Source organism: Bos taurus, chromosome 5 (assembly GCF_002263795.3).
Source record: "Bos taurus isolate L1 Dominette 01449 registration number 42190680 breed Hereford chromosome 5, ARS-UCD2.0, whole genome shotgun sequence".
Taxonomy (NCBI): Eukaryota; Metazoa; Chordata; class Mammalia; order Artiodactyla; family Bovidae; genus Bos; species Bos taurus.
In genome coordinates this window covers 49,370,909-49,390,014 of record NC_037332.1, presented here as the reverse complement: position 1 = coordinate 49,390,014, position 19,106 = coordinate 49,370,909, and the positions used below count along the sequence as shown (strand labels likewise).

The 19,106-nt window shown below is 42.5% G+C and overlaps 2 protein-coding genes across 5 annotated transcripts in view; one reads left to right on the top strand and one right to left on the bottom strand.

Moving 5' to 3' along the window:
- Positions 1-13,123, bottom strand: part of C5H12orf56 (chromosome 5 C12orf56 homolog) — an 80,208-nt gene extending 67,085 nt beyond the window's left edge. Inside the window, exon 1 of the mRNA XM_002687653.5 lies at positions 12,691-13,123. Coding sequence (XP_002687699.1) covers positions 12,691-12,942 — 252 coding nt within the window. The 5' untranslated portion in view covers positions 12,943-13,123. The remainder of the gene's footprint in view (positions 1-12,690) is intronic.
- XPOT (exportin for tRNA) overlaps positions 1-19,106 on the top strand; it is a 168,513-nt gene that overhangs the window by 98,729 nt on the left and 50,678 nt on the right. For 2 of the 4 annotated variants that reach the window (XM_059886555.1, XM_059886553.1), the window contains one exon: positions 11,754-11,979. The exons of the other annotated variants lie outside the window; for them this stretch is intronic. The gene's annotated coding sequence lies outside the window, so the exon portion shown is untranslated. The remainder of the gene's footprint in view (positions 1-11,753; positions 11,980-19,106) is intronic. 4 annotated transcript variants of the gene reach the window in all.

The following is a 19,106-nucleotide window of genomic DNA, read 5'->3' as shown; positions in this document are numbered from 1 at the left end:
GAATTACCCATTAGGAGAATGGGGCCCTGCCTTCGCATAATATTGGAGAGTCCCTAGATTATTTTAATGTTCGCTTGAAAAATCATTGCCTCAGGACTGAGAGCCACACCTCAGGAATACTAAAAGAAAAAAACAAAAACAAAAAAACACCTTGCAAATCCTGGCCCTGTGAAAAAGATACTATATTCCATCTGGGTCTTTGCAGCCAAACCTGTCCTTGAACCTCATCAGCAGCAATGACACCAGCCTCAGTTGTGAAGGACAACAATCCTGAATACAGATCGGTGGTGTGGGAGACTGGAAAAGGTGTTCTGTTTATCCACTCCCCTCCTTCCTGACACCAGATACTCAGAAACCATGCAATGTGCATACTGAGGTAACTCTGTTGTCCTATTGCAAAACCTAAAAGCTTCTCAAGAAATAGTAATACCATAAGTTTGCAGGAGGCCAGTTGTTACTATATGCATAGTGGTTAAAGAATGCTGGCTATGATGTCCAAAGGTTAAGTTTACATTCCAGCTCACATGTTTTCAGATTATGCAACTTGTACAAGTATTTACCCTTTCTCTGCCTCAGTTTTCTCATCTATGCAAGAAAGAGAACATCACCTTCCTGAAAGAATCTATACACTGAAATGAGATAATCCACTTAAAGTGGCTGGCACACAGTACATACCCAATAGGTGTCTGTTATAACTCTTGATATTTGATTGTTCATAAGAACTTCAGTAGTGCAATGCTGAGCCAGATTCATGGTCCACTCAGTCTGGCATTTGTCTCTGATGATGGCAGCAAAAGGCATTTGGGGAGAGAGATGAATGCTCTTTCTTGTTATTAAATGAATAGGCATTATTTGAAAATATCCCTAATTTTTTTGACTAAATCTCTAAGAATAAAATGGGCTTCCCTGGTGGCTCAGACAATTGGCCTGCAATGCAGGAGACCTGGGTTCAATCCCTGGGTTGGGAAGATCCCCCTAGATAAGGGAATGGCAACCCACTCCAGTATTCTTGCCTGGGAAATCCCATGGACAGAGGATCCTGGTGGGCTACAGTCCATGGGGTCACAAAAGAGTCAGACACAACTGAGTGATTAACACTTTCACTACACTAATAATAATATATCATTTATGAAGAAGTCTGCATCATTTTTGACCATATTTATATTTGCAACTGGTACCAATTTCTCTTATATTAAAGTACTACTTTCAAAATGCAGGGAGAGGGGAAAACCCTTCTTATTTTCCATTATTTTGTGAATAATCCTATATTTACCTTACTCCTTAGTCTTGATTTCATAGTCTTCACTCAGATTTCTTTTACCAGTTTTTAATTTCAGAGAAAAAAAGGAACCCTAAGCTTTTAGCAGTTGATTATCAAGTTTCTAATTTATTCAGTTCAACTCCTCATAGATATTTTGAGTTCCTGATACAGAGCACAAAGTTGAAACATATAAAACATAAGATTAGAGTTTCTATTTTCAAAAGAGTTTAGAGTCTTCTGGAGATCGAGTCAATGAAAACTTTTTAAAAAATGATCCGCTAGGTACTAAGGCAGCTTTAGCCCAGAGATTAAGAGCCCTGACTCTGGAGCCAGATGACTCGCGTTCAAGTTCTGGTTCTGTCACTTGGTGGATGACCGCGGGCAGACTGCTTTCAATCTTTCTATTTCAGGTTCCTTATCTGTAAAACTGAGGTAACAGTATCATCTGGGGGTTGTTGTAAGGATAAAGAAGTTCCACATCAAGCACTCAGAACAGCAGATGGGTAGCACATAGTAAGCACTCAATAAAATGTCAGCAATTTGAGGCAGGCATTAGAGCTGTTCACAAATATTCCTATCCTCTCTTCCAAACATGTGGAACACACACATGGTAGGGTCATATTTTCCTACCCCCTTTTATGTTAAGCATGGCCATGTTCCTGACTCTGGTTAATGAAATGTGAAAAGTAGGGACATGCCCCTGGGTATAAGATGAAAACCCAGTGCATAATTTGCAGAGGTAATCCCCCCTGCCCTGGTGATCAAGCAAGCATGTGGTAAAAGGGAACCTCTGATGCTAAAGTGGGTAACTAAGTATCACATACCTTGTGAGTAAAATGAACAGTCCTTGCTAATCCACCATGGACAGGTAGCTACGACTAGACTCTGTGCTGTGCGAAAGTACTCAGGCTTTGAGGTGATTTCTTAATGCAGCTTAAGCTGAACAATTCTGACCAGTCACTAGGGTCAGAGCAGTGAATCAGGCTGACAAACTGCTGGTCCTCTTAGAGTTTCTCAAGACTTGAATACAATATCCAAAATATTTTATGCAAACAAACTCTTAAGAAGCAGCCAAAATGACTGATAAGAGTTTACCACTTTTTTCCACCTCCCACAGTGAGATCTTTGAAATGTAACAAGTGAGTCAAAATACAGGGGGGAAAAAACGTTCAAGATGAAAAGAAGTATCCATAACATGGTCTTACCTTCTATAACTCTTTACTACCTCTCAACATGCATGATAAACAACACAGGGATCATCTCATGCAAACACACAAAAAACATGAAGAAAGCTGAACTTGAGGAGCAGGAGACCTATGAGAATTTAGTCCGACTCTGCCTTTAACTGACTATGTAACTGGCCAGTGTGATGAGTTGCCAATCTCCCAAGTCTCTCGGTATTTGGAAATAAGGAAGTATGATCTCCCTTTCTAAGAAGTGAACTGTATGATGTACCCGAGCATCCATTTATTCACTTACTCATTCTTCCAATTTACAAATAGTTATTGACTATCTGCTATGTGTCAGAGAATATAACGTACAGTGATAGAGGGATGAACAAGACCGACAGGGTCCTGCTCTCATGGAGCTTACATTTACTGTGGGGCATTTGTTATTGTTGTTGTTTAGTCACCAAGTCATGTCCATGTCTTTTGTGATCTCATGGACTGTAGCCCTCCAGGCTCCTCTGTCTGTGAGATTTCCCAGGCAAGAACACAGGTTGCCATTTCCTTCTCCAGGATATCTTTCCAACCCAGGGATCAAACCTGCGTCTACTGCTTGGCAGGCAGATTCTTTACCACTGAGCCTACTATGGGACACAGGTGAGAATAAATCACCAAACACGTTAATCTCACAGTGCAAATAGTGGTAAGTGCTTTGAAACACTTTAGACTGGGTGGACCCAGAAGGCATCCCAAGGAATCAACCCTCTGAAGGTGTGAGGGAAAGTGTTCCAGGTAGTTCATAGTTAAATACATTTTAGCAGACAAGTGACAGGGTCCGGAACACACTACTCCAAAATATGGTTGGTACCTTAGCATACTGAATGTTCTGAGCTGAAGGCATTCAAGAAAATGCAGATGCAGAAAAGTCTTTCTGATCCCCAGCCCTCCTCCCTGAATCGGGTCATAAGGCCCTCATGAGAGAGGGTCTCTCTATACCCAGAAGAAAGGAACAACCTTATCTCTAAGACAGGGATGCTAAGATGAATCCAAATAAGCAGGCCTCGCTAAAATGTCCCCAGTTTATGACCCTTAGCTTTTTCAACTTTTTTGAACTATCACATTTTTCTGTGACTCTCCATTCTTCATCAAACGTAGTGTTAAACACCCAGAGGTTTTTGCTTTGTTTTTTAAGATTTTTCTTTAATTGATGTGGGACCATTTTTTAAAGTCTTTATTGAATTTGTTACAATATTATTTATTTTATGTTTTGGTTTTGTGGCCATGAGGCATGTGGGATCTTAGTTCTCCAACCAGAGATTGAACCTGCATCTCCTGTATTGGAAGGCAAAGTTCTAACCACTGGACCACCAGGGAAGCCCCCCCACACAGGTGTAACTGTTTCTTCTTTGGAATTTCATTTCCTTCTACAGTCTCCCTTATCATATAAAATTTATGTTAAACAAGTTTGTACAGTTTTATCCTGTTCATCTATTTTTTTTTCAGTTTAATTTTCAGACCTAATCAGGATCCCTAGAAGGGTTGAGAAAAACCTTTTCCTCTTCTACACAAATCAAGAGGATAGACTAATATGTAGGATATGGGGAATGAAAGAAAGAACTAATGTTAATGGAAGATGACGTTACTTCCTAAAATGGGAAAAGTTAAGAGAGGAACAGGTTTGGGGGTGGAGCTCAGGAATTCTGTTCAACAAATTAAACTCTGCAAACCCAGTGGGCAAGTTTTCAAAAAGAACAAGTGAGATTTTAAAACACCTAATACATAAGCAATGCTCAAAAACCAGTTCTTTTTTTTCCCCCAAATTTACTAATCTCCCAAAGAGATATGAGTCTTACAGATTCATGAACCTAAGTTGACTTAATGTATGTGGATAAAGGTTATTAATAATAATGAAACATGTATATAGCTCCTACCATGTGCCAAGTACTATTTTATTTATTTTTTAAACACATTTATTTACTGACTTATGTATTTGGCTACACCAGGTCTTAATTGTGGCATGCGGGATGTCATTCCCTGACCAGGGTTCAAACTCGGGCCACCTGTGTTGGGAGCATGGAGTCTTAGCCACTGGACCTCCAGGGAAATTCCCCAAGTATTATTTTAAGTGTTTCATTTATTAATGAGGTTAATCCTTCCAACAGCTCTATAAAGATGATGCTATCATCTCCATTTTACAGATGAAGAAATGGAGAGATAAAGTAGAGGCTGAATAACTTGACCAAATCCACACAGGTAGAAAGCAAAAGCTGAATAAAAATGTACTACTAAATACTCCAGTGTATACTGCAAATAATAAATTGAGAAATGAAGAGACAGATTATGTTGAATATTTAACAAATAGTTATTGGCCATGTCACATGTATCAATCAGGCAGTGTTCCCGGAACCATTGGAAATCACTGTTCAGGATAGTTGGTTCTCATGCTTGAAAAATGTATCTAATCTTAGAAGTGCTTAAAGAATAGTATGGTGATACACACAATAAAAGCAGAACTCTAGAGCTTTCAAAAGTAATTTTAAAGAAAATATCAGCTTTCACAAAAGCTCTGCCTAAGCAACCTTGGAAACCCATTGTTTTAGGAGATGAACCACATCAAACACCCACTGAGTGGTGATCATTAGTAATGTGTAGAAATATTGAACCATTGTGTTGTGCACCTGGAACTAACACAGTGTTATAGGTCAATTATATTTCAGCTTTTAAAATAATTAGTTTTTAAAAATAAATGATAAAAACTTACATAAAATTATTTAAATAAATCTGACAATTTGTTTTGGAAAAAAATCCCCTACTGAGACCTCCAAGTGCACACAAAACTTGTCTTTGCTAGAATGGAAGTCTCACTTCTGTGTTTTGTTGCTGTTCTTTTCACTTTTTTTTTCCCCCAGTTAGGGGAGAGAATAGAATTTTATCTGTATATTTGCACATTTTTTTTGTGAAATGTAACTAGAACAGGAGACATGAACTAAATGGAGAGATCTGGCCAGTTGGGGAACAAGAAGGGTGGGGGCCCAGAGGCATAAAGGATTGGCTTACTTAGGGGCTCTATTGACAATGAAAACAAAGGCCACTGGGAACCTGAGCCAACTGAATGTTAAACAACAAGAGACAAATTTGCACAGTAAAATGAGGAGACCTTTAAGAACGGAAAAGGATTCTAAAGATGTAGCCTTAGAGAAAGACACCACCCTAGTAAAAAAGGAGATGAAAACAGTTGATCTTTCAAGAAAGGAGGAACCGGTTCTAAAAAACAAAGCTGCCTGGCACTCTAACAATGTAATCCACTGTAACAGACAACTATATATGTGAGGGGACAATACAGTTGACGTAACACAGAAATCAGGAAAATTCTCCATGTGGTATTAAGGACAGACATAGTGTTCACAGAGGGATGACAAGCCAACTACACCTGTGGATATTGACACTAGATAAAGCAATGTGGGGACACTCATTTTTCACATACCCTATGAAGCTTAGTATAAGCCGTCATCATTGTCCTTTAGTTGCTAAGTCATGTCCAACTCTTGGTGACCAATGGGCTGGAGCATACCAGGATCCTCTGTCCTCCACTATCTCCCAGAATTTGCTCAAATTCATGTCCATTGAGTTGGTGATGCCATCCAACTAACTCATCCTCTGTTGCCCACTTCTCCCCCTGCCCTCAGTCTTTCCCAGAATCAGGGTCTTTTCTAGTGAGTCACCTCTTCCCATCAGGTAGCCAAAGTATTGGAGCTCCAGTTTCAGCATCAGTCATTCCAACGAACATTCAGGGTTGATTTCCTTTAAGATTGATTGGTTTGATCTCCTTGCTGTCCAAGGGACTTTTAGGAGTCTTCTCTAGCACCACAGTTTGAAAGCATCAATTCTTCAGTGCTCAACCTTCTTTTGGAGAAGGCAGTGGCACCCCACTCCAGTACTCTTGCCTGGAAAATCCCATGGATGGAGGAGCCTGGTAGGCTGCAGTCCATGTGGTCATGAAGAGTCAGACATGACTGAGCGACTTCACTTTCACTTTTCACTTTCATGCACTGGAGAAGGAAATGGCAACCCACTCCAGCGTTCTTTCCTGGAGAATCCCAGGGACAGGGGAGCCTGGTGGGCTGCCGTCTATGGGGTCGCACAGAGTAGGACACGACTGAAGCGACTTAGCAGCAGCAGCAGCCTTCTTTATGGTCCAACTCTTACATCTGTACATGACTACTGGAAACACCATAGCTTTGACTTATACAGACTTTTGTCAGCAAAGTGATGTCTCTTCTTTTAATACACTGTCTAGGTTTGTCATTAGCTTTCCTTCCAAGGAGCAAGTATCTTTTAATTTCATGGCTGCAGTCACCATCTGCAGTGATTTTGCAGCCCAAGAAAATAAAATCTGTCACTGCTTCCACTTTTTCCTCGTCTATGTGGCATGAAGTGATAGGACCAGATACCATGATCTTCATTTTTTGAATGCTGAGTTTCAAGCCAACTTTTTCCCTCTCTTCTTTCACATTCATTAAAGGCTCTTTAGTTCCTCTTCAGTTCAGTTCAGTTCAGTTCAGTTCAGTGGCTCAGTCGTGTCCGACTCTTTGCAACCCCATGAATCGCAGCACACCAGGCCTCCCTGTCCATCACCAACTCCCGGAGTTCACTCAGACTCACGTCCATTGAGTCAGTGATGCCATCCAGCCATCTCATCCTGTGTCGTCCCCTTCTCCTCCTGCCCCCAATCCCTCCCAGCATCAGAGTCTTTTCCAATGAGTCAACTCTTTGCACAAGGTGGCCAAAGTACCGGAGTTTCAGCTTTAGCATCATTCCTTCCAAAGAAATCCCAGGGCTGATCTCCTTCAGATTGGACTGGTTGGATCTCCTTACAGTCCAAGGGACTCTCAAGAGGCTTCTCCAATACCACAGTTCAAAAGCATCAATTCTTCAGCACTCAGCTTTCTTCACAGTCCAACTCTCACATCCATACTTGACCACTGGAAAAACTATAGCCTTGACTAGATGGACCTTTGATGGCAAAGTAATGTCTCTGCTTTTGAATATGCTATCTAGGTTGGTCATAACTTTCCTTCCAAGGAGTAAGCATCTTTTAATTTCATGGCTGCACTCACCATCTGCAATGATTTTGGAGCCCCCCAAAATAAAGTCTGACACTGTTTCCCCATCTATTTCCCATGAAGTGATGGGACCGGATGCCATGATCTTCGTTTTCTGAATGTTGAGCTTTAAGCCAACTTTTTCACTCTCCTCTTTGACTTTCATCAAGAGGCTTTTTAGTTCCTCTTCACTTTCTGCTATTATAGTGGTATCATCTGCATATCTGAGGTTGTTGATATTTCTCCCAGCAATCTTGATTCCAGCTTGTGATTCATCCAGCTGGTAGCTCAGTGGTGGTAAAGAATCCACCTGAAATGCAGGAGACACAGGTAGACGCAGGTTTGATCACTGGGTTGGGAAAATCCCCTGGAGAAGGAAACGGTGACCCACTCCAGTATTATTGCTGGGAAAATTCCATGGAAAGAGGAGTTTGGGGGCTACGGTCTGTAGGGTCGAAAAAGAGTCAGATATGACTGAGCACACACACACACACACTCTCTCTCTCTCTCTTTGCATTTAAGTTAAATAAACAGGGTGACAATATACAGCCTTGTCCTACTCCTTTCCCAATTTTGAACCAGTCAGTTATTCTGCATCTGGTTCTAACCGTTGCTTCTTGACCCACATACAGGTTTCTCAGGAGACAGATAAGGTGGTCTGGTACTCCCATCTCTAAGAATTTTCCACAGTTTGTTGTGATCCACACAGTCAAAGGCTTTAGTGTAGTCAATGAAGCAGAAGTAGATGTTTTTCTGAAATTTCTTTGCTTTCTTCATGATCCAACAAATATTGGCAATTTGATCTCTGGTTCCTCTGGTTTTTCTAAACCCAGCCTGTACATCTGGAAGTTCTCTGTTCACATGCTGTTGAAGCCTAGCTTGAAGGACTTTGAGGATAACCTTGCTAGCATGTGAAATGAGGGCAATTGTACAGTGGTTTGAACATTCTTTAGCATTGCCTTTCTTTGGGATTGGAATGAAAACTGACCTTTTCCAGTCCTGTGGCCATTGCCAAGTTTTCCAAATATGCTGTCATACTGAGTGCAGAACAATGCAAAGAAATAGAGGAAACAATAGAATGGAAAAGACTGGAGATCTCTTTCTAGGAGTCATGAATGGATGTGAGAGTTGGACTATAAAGAAAGCTGAGCACTGAAGAATTGATGCTTTTGAACTGTGGTGTTGGAGAAGACTCTTGAGAGTCCCTTGGACTGCAAGGAGATCCAACCAGTCCATCCTAAAGGAGATCAGTCCTGAATATTCATTGGAAGGACTGATGCTGAAGCTGAAACTCCAATAGTTTGGCCACCTGATGTGAAGAAGTGACTCATTTGAAAAGACTCTGATGCTGGGAAAGATTGAAGGCGGGATTAGAAGGGGACAACAGAGGATGAGACGGTTGGAAGGCATCACCGACTCAATGGACATGAGTTTGAGCAAGCTCCAGGAGTTGGCGATGGACAGGAAGACCTGATGTGCTGCAGTCCATGGGGTCCCAAGGAGTCAGCGACTGAGCGACTGAACTGAACTGAGAGATCTCTTCAAGAAAACTGGAGATATCAAGGGAACATTTCATGCAAGGATTAGCACAATAAAGGACAGAAACTGTAAGGACCTTACAGAAGCAGAAGAGATTAAGAAGTGTCAAGAATACACGGAAGAACTACACAAGAAAGGTCTTAATGACACAGATAACCACCATGGTCGTTGAGATGGTCAGTGGTCATATTTGGAAAACTCAGTGGTCATTCACTTAGGGCCAGACATCCTAGAGTGTGAAGTCAAGTAAGCTTTAGGAAGCATTACTACAAACAAAGCTAGTGGAGGTGATGGAATTCCAGCTGAGCTATTAAAAAAATCCTTAAAATGATGCTCTTAAAATGCTGCACTCAGTAGGTCAGCAAATTTAATACAAGCCACTGAACTATAATAATAACTATAATAAAAACTCAGCAAAAGAGACTGTCAAGGCATTTGTGCCTGGCATGACTGTACTTATTACTCACTGAAATAATATTTTTTAAACAATTACCCATTTTAAAACATCATAAGAGAAAACACTTCTGTATTGATTTCCTATTGTTATTGTAACACATTTTCATAAACTTGGTGGTATTAAATAACACAAACTTATTTTCATAATGGTTCTGGGGTCAGAAGTCTGAAATGGGTTTCACTGATCTAAAATGGGTATCAGCAAGACTGCATTCTTTCTGGAGGCTCTAGGGAAAAACATGTTTCTGTGCCTTTATCAGCTTTTAGAGGCTGTCCACATTCCTTGGTTTGTGGCCCCCTTCCAACTTCAAAACCAGTCTTTCTTATAGTGCATCACTCTGCTGCTGACTCTTCTTCTGCTTCCCTTTTCCAATTTTAAGGATGTAGTGATTACATTTACCTTATGCATATAATCCAAGATAATCTCCCAATTTTAAGGTCAGCTGGTTAGCATATGTGTGCAGTTGCTCAATTGTGTCCAACTCATTGTGACCCCATGAACTGTAACCTGTCAGGGTCCTCTGTTCATAGAAGTTTCCAGGCAAGAATATAAGGTTGCCAGTTCCTTTTCCAGGGGATCTTTCTGACTCAGGGATCGAACCCACGTCTCCATCTCCTGTACTAGCAGGCAGATTCTTTACCACTGCATCACCTGGGAAGCTCTGCCACTGTAATTCCCCTTTGTTGTATAATATAATAGAGGAAGTAATATAAAATAGAAACAGGTTCTGGAGATATCTTTGGGGAGCCATTATTCTGCCTTCCACAGCTTTAACCAGAGTTAAACTATATTGTGTAAGATGGACATTCATTGTACCGACAGGGATTTCCCTGGTGGTCCAGTGGTTAAGAACCCGTCTTTCACTGCAGGGGATGTGGGTTCAATCCCTGGTCAGCAAACTAAGATCCCACATGTTGTGGGGTAACAGCCTGCATGCCTCAACAGCAGAGCCCTCATGCTCTGGAGCCCACACCCCGAAACTTGAACAGTCCCACATGCCACAACAAAGACCCAACATAGCAAAAAAAAAAAAAAAAAAATTCTATCAACAATGCTGAAATCTTGAGACTTGTTCAGTACCTTTATAGACATTACACACTCTCCTATATGCCAGAAAGGCAAACTTTGTACATCAAGCATGATCAGGTATGCCTTTCTGTAGTATTCTTGGCTGGGGAGACCTAGGGGGCTTTACTGTACTTTGCAGATTCTAACAGCTTAAAAAGAAAGCTATATGACACCTATTGACATGTGTATACTGTCTCTTTAGGGAGAGAGTAACAATATCCTAAAATCATTACTCCCAAAGAATACATGTTTACACTGCAGACACTAGAAAAAAAGTTGAACATTTAATGTTTTCTAAAACATTTGGTCAGAAATTTAAATCTTTTAAAATTTTAGTTCAAGAGAATGCAAATAGTAGCAGTGAGGAAAAGGTAGTTTTACTTCCAACTTTTGCTCAGATTAAGGCAGGAGATAGATAAGCCCCAGGCTGAACAGCTGGAGTTCATCCCCTATGGACAGATACTCCAAAATAGCAGAATGAAAGAGAAGTTAAGCCCTGCCCAGATTAAAGAGACCACATATTTATCAATCTTGAGGATAAGGAGACCTTCTTGACTATATATGTGCAGAAAGGCTTCTTAGAGGTCTAAAGGGAGGGGGCACCACCCCATATCACATATAAAGTGATATCAACCTATGGATCGGCCTCTTTGCTAGAATCCATCTTGGCTAAGGGATGCATGCACACACATGGAAAGACCTTGATGCATACCAAATATGGACTCAACCAGGCAAAGCAAGATGATTGGCCAGAGGAAACCTGGAAGAAATGCCCCATTAAAGCGATTCAAACTACCACAAGGGCGCAACTCTCTGAGACCACCTGTGTGTCTATCCACAGTACCCTTTTTCTCCTAATAAATGCTTTACTTGTTTCACTACTTTCTGTCTCTATGTGGAAATTCATTTCTACACAGCTGACAGGCAAGGGCCTTGTCACTGACCACTGGTCCCTGATGTTCTAGTCTAGGATTCAGTGCTGTCACTTCGGTGGCTGACTTCAATCTCTGGCCAGGAATCCTGCTTCAATCCCCTGCAGGCTGAGGCCACCTGAGATCAAAATGAAGCAAAGAAATCAGCATAGCGCTATCAGCCCACGGAGGTATTTTAAGTAGAAAAAGCTTTCACTTTTTTCATTTGATTTCATTATTTTCTTACAGACATGTTCCAAAGAAGCTATGATTTTCTTGACCCCATCAAGGCTTGCTAGCTTCTCCCCTGGGAGACACAGAGAGTCAAGTGAGGGAAAGAAACAGGAGGCTAGACACCTGTCCCCAGTGGAAAAAGGAAGAACACACCCGGAGAGCAACTCAGACAAAGGGAGCCAAGGGGGGAAAAACAGTAATTGGAGAGGAGACTGCTTCCAAGCTGTTGCTGGTTTATAAGGTAAATCTATTGCTGGATGAAAGGGATACAGTAGCAGCAACTAAAAACTGAGACAGACTGTATCTCCTTCAAGGCTCCTGCTCTAATGACTCTCCTTCCAGGAAGTTTTCCCAGCATGGCCTGAGCCTGGATTGGATGAAATACCTGCCAGAGATTGCCATGCGTCCCATACAAATCTTATCAATGCATGCACTTATTCATTCATTCACTTACTCATATTGAGTACCTAACATAGTCTAAGCCCTAAAGATAAAAAATAAACAAACAAGGCATATTCGCACTTCTCACATGGCATTTATTTGCATTGGTTTTGGTTTTCAGTCTTTCCCACAGAATCTTCTAGGAAGGCCCCCTGTTTCAGTTTCTCATCCTCAGAGTCTAGCACAGTGCTTGGCCTACTGTGGGTGCTTAATTAACGAAAGAACGACCTTAAAGCGTACTTCTGGTAGGAGACTATGTTCTCAAATCTGTCGTCCTATTTGAGGGGACAGGGATGACCGGTACACAAAATAAGAATGGGAAAAGCATCTTTATTCGGAATGCATACAGCAATCCAGTTTTCCTATGTGGCTACTAGTAGAAAAGTATATGTTAGAGAGAACAAGAGTCCCGGGCAGGGTGGGGAAGCTCCTCCTCCTCCTCCTTCCCGCGTGTAACAGGGATTGGGGAGCCCAAGAAAGGGGTTCTCGCGAGCCCGTCTGCGCGCCTCACCAGGTCAATGGCTACGATGTCCCGCAGCGCCACGACTCGTCGGATGGACTTGGGCGGGTTCTCAGTCAGGTAGATGAGCCGGTCAGTGAGCACCACGTACTTTAAGGTGTGTTTCTCCGAGTCAGATACCACGATGCACTGCTCATAGGCGCGGACGGCGTCGTAGACCTCGGGCGGCAGATGCCTCCGCAGGAAGGCGTCCAGGCGGCTATTCTTGCGCGCTGGGAAGCCGCAGCGCGCGGGGCTGGCCATGCAGGGCGCCCGCGGCCCCGCCGAGTGCCGGGGTCGGCGGAGGCCTCTGTCCGACCCCGCCTCCGCGCCGCCCGCGGTGGAACCCGCGCGCGCCACAAAGCCGCCGAACCGCGCGGCCGCCTCCCCGGGCGCTGGTGGCCGGGCCCCAGGCTTCGGAGCTCCCGCGTCTGGTCCCCTGGACCAGCACCCGCCCCCCCGCTCCCAACACACCAACACACACCAACACACACACACACACACACACACACACACACACACACACACACACACCCGCGTCTGGCCCCGCCCCCCAATCTTGGTCTCAGTCCCCGACAACAATGGGCAGGGCAAGACGCTGGTCCTTCTGGGCTCGCTGCCAAGCATCCTGGGGCCCTCTGCTCACCCCGGCCCCTTTCCTTCCCCTAGCCTAGCTGTTGCGGAGCAAGCATCGAGGCCACCGGTTTGGTCTGGTTTTCTATTACAAACTTGAACAAGATGAAATTTACCGATTTATTTTTAAATAAAACAATCCTAGAGCTCTATTAAGATCAACCACCCAGATTTAGCACTTGATTATAAGATTGCTTGGCATAGCTCTCTAATTTTTCACGAGTAGAGACTTAGCTCTTCTTTCTGCAGCTACATAAAAGCTCTCTGACAAAAGAGCCTGTTATAAATTGTTTTTTGCACACCCAAGTCTACCTAATGGATATGCTTCTGTTCCCAGTGCCCAGGACAACGCCCCGTAGGCAGTCGGAGCTCAATCTGTGTAGGATGAATGAACGGGTGAAGCCTGCGTATCTAAAAAATTGAAAGTTAGAGGCCGAGAAATGCTGAACATGCAGCCTTGAGGCTTCAGAGTAGTAACAAGTACTATTTACTTTTTACAGACCAGGAATCAGTTCAGTCCAATTGCTCAGTCGTGTCCAACTGTTTGCGACCCCATGAATCGCAGCACACCAGGCCTCCCTGTCCATCACCAACTCCCGAAGTTCACTCAAACACGTCCATCTAGTCGGTGATGCCATTCAGCCATCTCATCCTCTATCGTCCCCTTCTCCTCCTGCCCCAATCCCTCCCAGCATCAGAGTCTTTTCCAATGAGTCAACTCTTCACATGAGGTGGCCAAAGTATTAGAGTTTCAGCTTCAGCATCAGTCCTTCCAAAGAACACCCAGGACTGATCTCCTTTAGAATGGACTGGTTGGATGTCCTTACGGTCCAAGGGACTCTCAAGAGGCTTCTCCAACACCACAGTTCAAAAACATCAATTCTTCAGCACTCAGCTTTCTTCACAGTCCAACTCTCACATCCATACATGACTACTGGAAACACCATAGCCTTAACTAGACGGACCTTTGTTGGCAAAGTAATGTCTCTGCTTTTGAATATGCTATCTAGGTTGGTCATAACTTTCCTTCCAAGGAGTAAGCATCTTTTAATTTCATGGCTGCACTCATCATCTGCAGTGATTTTGGAGCCCCCAAAAATAAAGTCTGACACTGTTTCCACCATTTCCCCATCTATTTCCCATGAAGTGATGGGACCAGATGCCATGATCTTAGTTTTGTGAATGTTGAGCTGTAAGCCAACTTTTTCACTCTCCTCTTTCACTTTCATCAAGAGGCTTTTTAGTTCCTCTTCACTTTCTGCCATAAGTGTAGTGTCATCTGCGTATCTGAGGTTATTGATATTTCTCCTGGCAATCTTGATTCCAGCTCGTGCTTCTTCCAGCCCGTTTCTCATGATGTACTCTGCATATAAGTTAAATAAGCAGGGTGATAATATACAGCCTTGACGTACTCCTTTTCCTATTTGGAACCAGTCTGTTGTTCGATGTCCAGTTCTAACTGTTGCTTCCTGACCTGCATACAGATTTCTCAAGAGGCAGGTCAGGTGGTCTGGTATTCCCATCTCTTTCAGAATTTTCCACAGTTTATTATGATCCACACAGTCAAAGGCTTTGGCATAGTCAATAAAGCATAAGCAGATGTTTTTCTGGAACTCTCTTGCTTTTTCCATGATCCAGCAGATGTTGGCAATTTGATCTCTGGTTCCTCTGCCTTTTCTAAAACCAGCTTGAACATCAGGAAGTTCACGGTTCACATATTGCTGAAGCCTGGCTTGGAGAATTTTGAGCATTACTTTACTAGTGTGTGAGATGAGTGCAATTGTGCAGTAGTTTGAGCATTCTTTGGCATCGCCTTCCTTGGGGTTTGGAATGAAAACTGAACTTTTCCAGTCCTGTGGCCACTGCTGAGTTTTCCAAATTTGCTGGCATATTGAGTGCAGCAGTTCCACAGCATCATCTTTCAGGATTTGGAGTAGCTCAACTGGAATTCCATTACCTCCACTAGCTTTGTTTGTAGTGATGCTTTCTAAGGCCCACTTGACTTCACATTCCAGGATGTCTGGCTCTGGGTGAGTGATCACACCATCGTGATTATCTTGGTCGTGAAGATCTTTTTTGTACAGTTCTTCTGTGTATTCTTGCCACATCTTCTTAATATCTTCTGCTTTTGTTAGGTCCATACCATTTCTGTCCTTTATCGAGCCCATCTTTGCATGAAATGTCCCCTTGGTATCTCTAATTTTCTTGAAGAGGTCTCTAGTCTTTCCCATTCATTTGTTTTCCTCTATTTCTTTGCACTGATCACTGAGGAAGGCTTTCTTATCTCTCCTTGCTATTCTTTGGAACTCTGCATTCAGATGCTTATATTGTTACTTTTCTCCTTTGCTTTTCACTTCTCTTCTTTTCACAGCTGTTTGTAAGGCTTCCCCAGACATCCATTTTGCTTTCTTGCATTTCTTTTCCACGGGGATGGTCTTGATCCCTGTCTCCTATACAATGTCACGAACCTCCGTCCATAGTTCATCAGGTACTCTATCAGATCTAGTCCCTTAAATCTATTTCTCACTTCCACTGTATAATCATAAGGGATCTAATTTAGGTCATACCTGAATGATCTGGTGGTTTTCCCTACCTTCTTCAATTTAAGTCTGAATTTGGCAATAAGGAGTTCATGATCTGAGCTACAGTCAGCAACCAGTCTTGCTTTTGCTGACTGTATAGAGCTTCTCCATCTTTGGCTGCAAAAAATATAATCAATCTGATTTCGGTGTTGACCATCTGGTGATGTCCATGTGTAGAGTCTTCTCTTGTGTTGTCGGAAGACCAGGAATAACATTGTAAATTAGGTTAACGAGATTAGAACACAGCAACAGAAACTTATCTCCAGTAACCCTAGGTGAGAACTTTCGTTTTAAATTCAAATCCTTGAAAAGTTATTCTCTCTCCCTTCCGATTTACCCAGAGATCCAGAGACAATGCAAACAGTATATGTATATTTTGTTTAATTTGTTCCAGTTACCTGCAACCCAGTATTGAATTATGTATTCTTTATTGCATTTTACATTTTCATTCTCCTCACATTTTACTATTGCATACTGTATGTTGTAAGCAATTTCAAATCCTTTGTGGAAGCAGTATAAATAAATTAAAACATAAACATAGTGTAGACTAAATTGCTACAAACTGAGGGAACTGAGGAAAAATGTTTAGATGTAGCTAAAGAAGTCTGAGAAACTCAATAGCAGCAAAGGAATAGAAACAATATTTCTCTTTTGGAAAGACTGTATTTGGTGAGTAAGGAGAGAAGTGCCACCTGCTGACAAAATCTTAAATGACCTAGCATTTGAAGTTTTCTTAGGATCTGATCATACATCTGACTCTTCATATTCATACCTGGATGAAAAGGGAGCCCCAGGGTCATGGCTATTTCCTCTGAAGTAAGGATTATTCCCATCTAACCCATTCTGAAATTCGTTGCCTCAAACCAAGAGAAGGAAAGGCCCTTCATGTTTGCCAAAGACTCATACCTCAGGAGAGTGTTTGAGAGGGAAATGGCTACTGCAGAGTTGGAATGGGAGGCCCAAGTGGGGAACAGGCCTCAGTCCAGACTGCTGTCTCATGTGTCATGGGCTCCCTGTTTCATAGCCACTTCCCAGGACTAAGAAACAGAATGACTGGATCAGGACCAGAAAAGAAAGCATATCTGATACATCTGCCACGAAGCCCACCATAAACAAGTTTCTGGTGAAAAGGGTACTAGGCTTAACAAATGTGAAGATGATGCACACAAAGAAGGGAATTTTACAAAGAGTCTGGTGGTTAAGGTGACCTCAGTTAACTTTTTAATTGTGTATCATGGTTTCCAGGCACTCATTGTTCTGTACTGTTGCCAAGGTAACAGCAAAGTTCAGATCACAGGAAAGGGCTTTAATATAGGAGAAAGATCCCTGGATTTGGAGTCAGGAGAACTGGATTAGAGCACTAATCCTGTTGCTTAGTATCTGAGATTTTTGAAAAGTCACTTCACCTTTTCAGCTTCATTTCACCATCTGTGTAATGAAACTACTACTAAACATATGCCCTGCTAACTAGAGAGTTGGTGGGAGGACCAAAGGCAGTGACTTATGAATTATGAAAGGACTACAGACATGAAAATTGTCTGTATTCCCTTATCTTTTGGTAAGCTTTATGAGAACAGTTAACATAAATATAGGCCTCTCAGGTGGCTCAGTGGTAAAGAATCCTTCTGCCAAGCAGGAGGTGCGGATTTGACCCCTGGGTCGGGAAGATCCCCTAGAGAAGGAAGTGGCAACTTACTCCAATATTCTTGCCTGGAAAATCTTATTGACAGAGGAACCTGGCGGGCTCCAGCCTATGGTGTCACAAAAGAGTCAGAAACAATTTAGTGAATAAACAACAACAACATAAATACACCCTACACAGGCATTTGCTCCTTATCTTCTAAATCCAACCAAACTCAGGAAGCATTTGGTACAGATCCTGTACAAGATCCCTGGGAGGAGGGAACGGCAACCCATTCCAGTATACTTGCCTGGAGAATTCCATGGACAGAGAGCCTGGTGAGTTACAGTTCATAGGGTTGCAAACAGTTGGACATGACTTAGTGTCTTTGTGACCCCATGGACTATAGCTCGCCAGGCTTTCCTGTCCATCACCAACTCCTGGAGCTTGCTCAAATTCACGTCCATCCAGTTGATGACTCCATCCACCATCTTATCCTGTATCGTCCCCTTCTCCTCCTGCCTTCAATCTTTCCCAGCATCAGGATCTTTTCCAGTGAGTCAGTTCTTCACATCAGGTGGCCAAATATTGGAGTTTCAACTTCAGTATCAGTCCTTCCAATGAATATTCAGGACTGATTTCCTTTAGGATGGACTGGTTGGATCTCCTTGCAGTCCAAGGGACGCTCAAAAGTCTTCTCCAACACCACTGTTCAAAAGCATCAATTCTTCACCACTCAGTTTTCTTTATAGTCCAACTCTCACATCTATACATGATTACTGGAAAAACCATAGCTTTGACTAGATGGACCTTTGTTGGCCAAGTAATGTCTCTGATTTTTAATATGCTGTCTAGGTTGGATAGACATCTGGATAGAGCCAGATGACCTGGGTTCAAATTCCAGCTCTCACTCAGTAGTTAAAAAAATCACCTTGGACAACTTTTTTATTTGGCTGTGTTGCACAGCATGCAGGAACCTAATTCCCCAACCAGGGATCAAACCTGGGCCCTTGGCAGTGAGAGTGAGGATTCTTATCCACTGAATGCCAGGGAATTCCTGGACAGCTTACTTTAAATGCTCAGTGCCTCAGTTTCCTGATCTGAAATGGGTAATAGTACCAACCCACAGGGTTATTATGAGGATTAGCAATGTTTCTGAGTACTTAGAACAGGTACTTGGAACAGAGTGAACACTACATAAGTCTTTTAAAAATAAATTGAACCAGTATGTGATTTTCTGGTACATATGTAGTCATTCAGTTCCCCTTATACAAAGTAGTAATATCAAATTCTTCTTTGTTGGGTGATAGCCTAACAAGTGGGCTTTAGGAAGCATCACTACAAATAAAGCTAGTGGAGGTGATGGAATTCCAGTTGAGCTATTTCAAATCCTGAAAGATGATGCTGTGAAAGTGCTTCACTCAATATGCCAGCAAATTTGGAAAACTCAGCAGTGGCCACAGGACCGGAAAAGGTCAGTTTTCATTCCAAATCCCAAAGAAAGACAATGCCAAAGAATGCTCAAACTACAGCACAATTACACTCATCGCACATGCTAGTAAAGTAATACTCAAAGTTCTCCAAGCCAGGCT